At 43.8% G+C, this 1,840-nt stretch overlaps 1 protein-coding gene across 1 annotated transcript; it reads left to right on the forward strand.

Moving 5' to 3' along the window:
• Positions 1–109: 109 nt before the first annotated feature.
• On the forward strand, positions 110–1,835 carry LOC111663502 (peptidyl-prolyl cis-trans isomerase FKBP4-like; the record flags this gene model as incomplete). Its single annotated transcript, XM_023417702.2, has 4 exons — positions 110–593; positions 1,249–1,393; positions 1,480–1,622; positions 1,752–1,835. Coding segments are annotated over exons 1-4 (471 nt in total), but the record flags the coding sequence as incomplete, so codon positions are not given.
• Positions 1,836–1,840: the final 5 nt, after the last annotated feature.

Raw genomic sequence — 1,840 nt, forward strand, 5'->3', positions numbered from 1 at the left:
AGTGCGCTGCTCTTTTCCTATGCACCGCCTTTCCGAGAGATACCTGTGTAGAATGAGTAAGAACTCTGACGCGGGTTCATACCCCCTGGTTCCTCCTTGACTGTCTGGAAAGTTCTCTGTCCTTCTTTAAAAGCGCTTGTCAAATCCCAGACTGCGAGGCAACGTGGACCTAAAGCAGGCTCGCCGATAGCTCATATTCTGCTCAGATACAAGTGTGATTCGTTTACAACAACACAGCAGAGTCCCCGCGCAGCTAGCTGGAAGCTGTAACGTGCATTTTATTTACAACAGCATTAAGAAAGTAGCTAAGTAAGGCTAGCTAAGAGCTTTAACCAGCGTTAGTGAACCAGCCAGCGTTGACGTGAGTCAGATTGTTGCCTGCTGCACGCAGCGTGGTTTGAGAAGTACTTAGCTTTAGCCTCTACTGCTGTTGGCCAGCGTTTGTTAGCTTTGAATTGTGGTGCAGATCAGAGTAGTAGGAGGAAAGCTGCTTCATGACTATGACTGCAGAAGAGCAGACAAGTGAAGGACAACACACCATCCCAATGGAGGGAGAGGACATCACACCAAAGAAAGACGGGGGTGTTTTAAAGGCAAATTACATTGTTTTGTTCCTGCATGTTAATTCAGCTAGCCGAGTGGTTAGCTGACTGCTTGTTATTTACTCATTCAGCTAGGCTAGCGCTAGCTATAGTTAGCTAGGCTATCTTGTTCACTGTCAATAAAAGTAGCTAATGCAAGCTAATTTCAGGGCTGACAACACCGTAACGCTTTCTATTTAATTTCCTATCATTAGTTTCATGGTTAACTTCTCACCATGATATCAAAAACACCGACGATGAGACAGTTTAACCGTATTCATTTATGGGAGTCTGTGGAGCTCTGGAGAAAGACCAAATGCAAAAGCTATTAATGCTGATGGTGGCATTTAATATTCAAGCGCACGCGCGCGCACACACTTACATACACACACGCACACACATAACACACATTGGTCTTTATATAGTTGTGAGGACACTCACTGACATAATGCATTCCCTAGCCTTAAGCATCACAAATTTGCTAGCACAACCATAGAAAGACATGTACACTCATGCACACATTTTCAGCCTCACCTCTTAGATGCAAAGTACTAGACAGTAGGATACAGATGTGTGGAGTTGGTTACATGTCTCTTGCAGACATTACTTGAAAATTAATTCCATACAGTTTTTAAATGAATTTCTCTTGCTGTCTGCATTTTTCCAGTTGGTGAAAAGGGAAGGCACAGGCACAGAGTTGCCTATGACCGGCGACAAAGTGTTTGTACATTATGTTGGCACACTGCTGGATGGTACTCATTTTGACTCAAGCAGAGACAGAGGAGAGAAGTTTTCATTCGAGTTGGGCAAAGGTTGGTTTCATATCTAGCAGAGACATGAACATTCACCTGCTGTAGTTGCACAGCCAGTGTTGGTAATCTGTCTTGTCTGTGTTTAGGTCAAGTAATAAAGGCATGGGACATCGGGGTAGCCACAATGAAAGTGGGAGAGTTGTGTCAGCTCATCTGTAAGCCAGAATACGCTTATGGATCTGCAGGCAGTCCGCCAAAGATACCCCCCAATGCCACTCTTGTTTTTGAGGTAAGCCTCAGGGATTTCAGGTTATTTTGATTATCCATTACTTTCAATTGTATTCCTCGGCTTTTTGTTGATTCTTTATCAGTGTGCATTGAGACTAAGACGTACATTTACATGTGTGCACACTTTTAGGTGGAATTGTTTGAGTTTCGAGGTGAGGACATAACTGATGATGAGGATGGAGGAATAATTCGCCGCATCATCACTAAAGGCCAGGGATA

This window comes from Seriola lalandi, unplaced genomic scaffold, assembly GCF_002814215.2.
Source record: "Seriola lalandi dorsalis isolate HSWRI2012SDOR001 ecotype SW California unplaced genomic scaffold, Sedor1 jcf7180002001036, whole genome shotgun sequence".
NCBI lineage: Eukaryota > Metazoa > Chordata > Actinopteri > Carangiformes > Carangidae > Seriola > Seriola lalandi.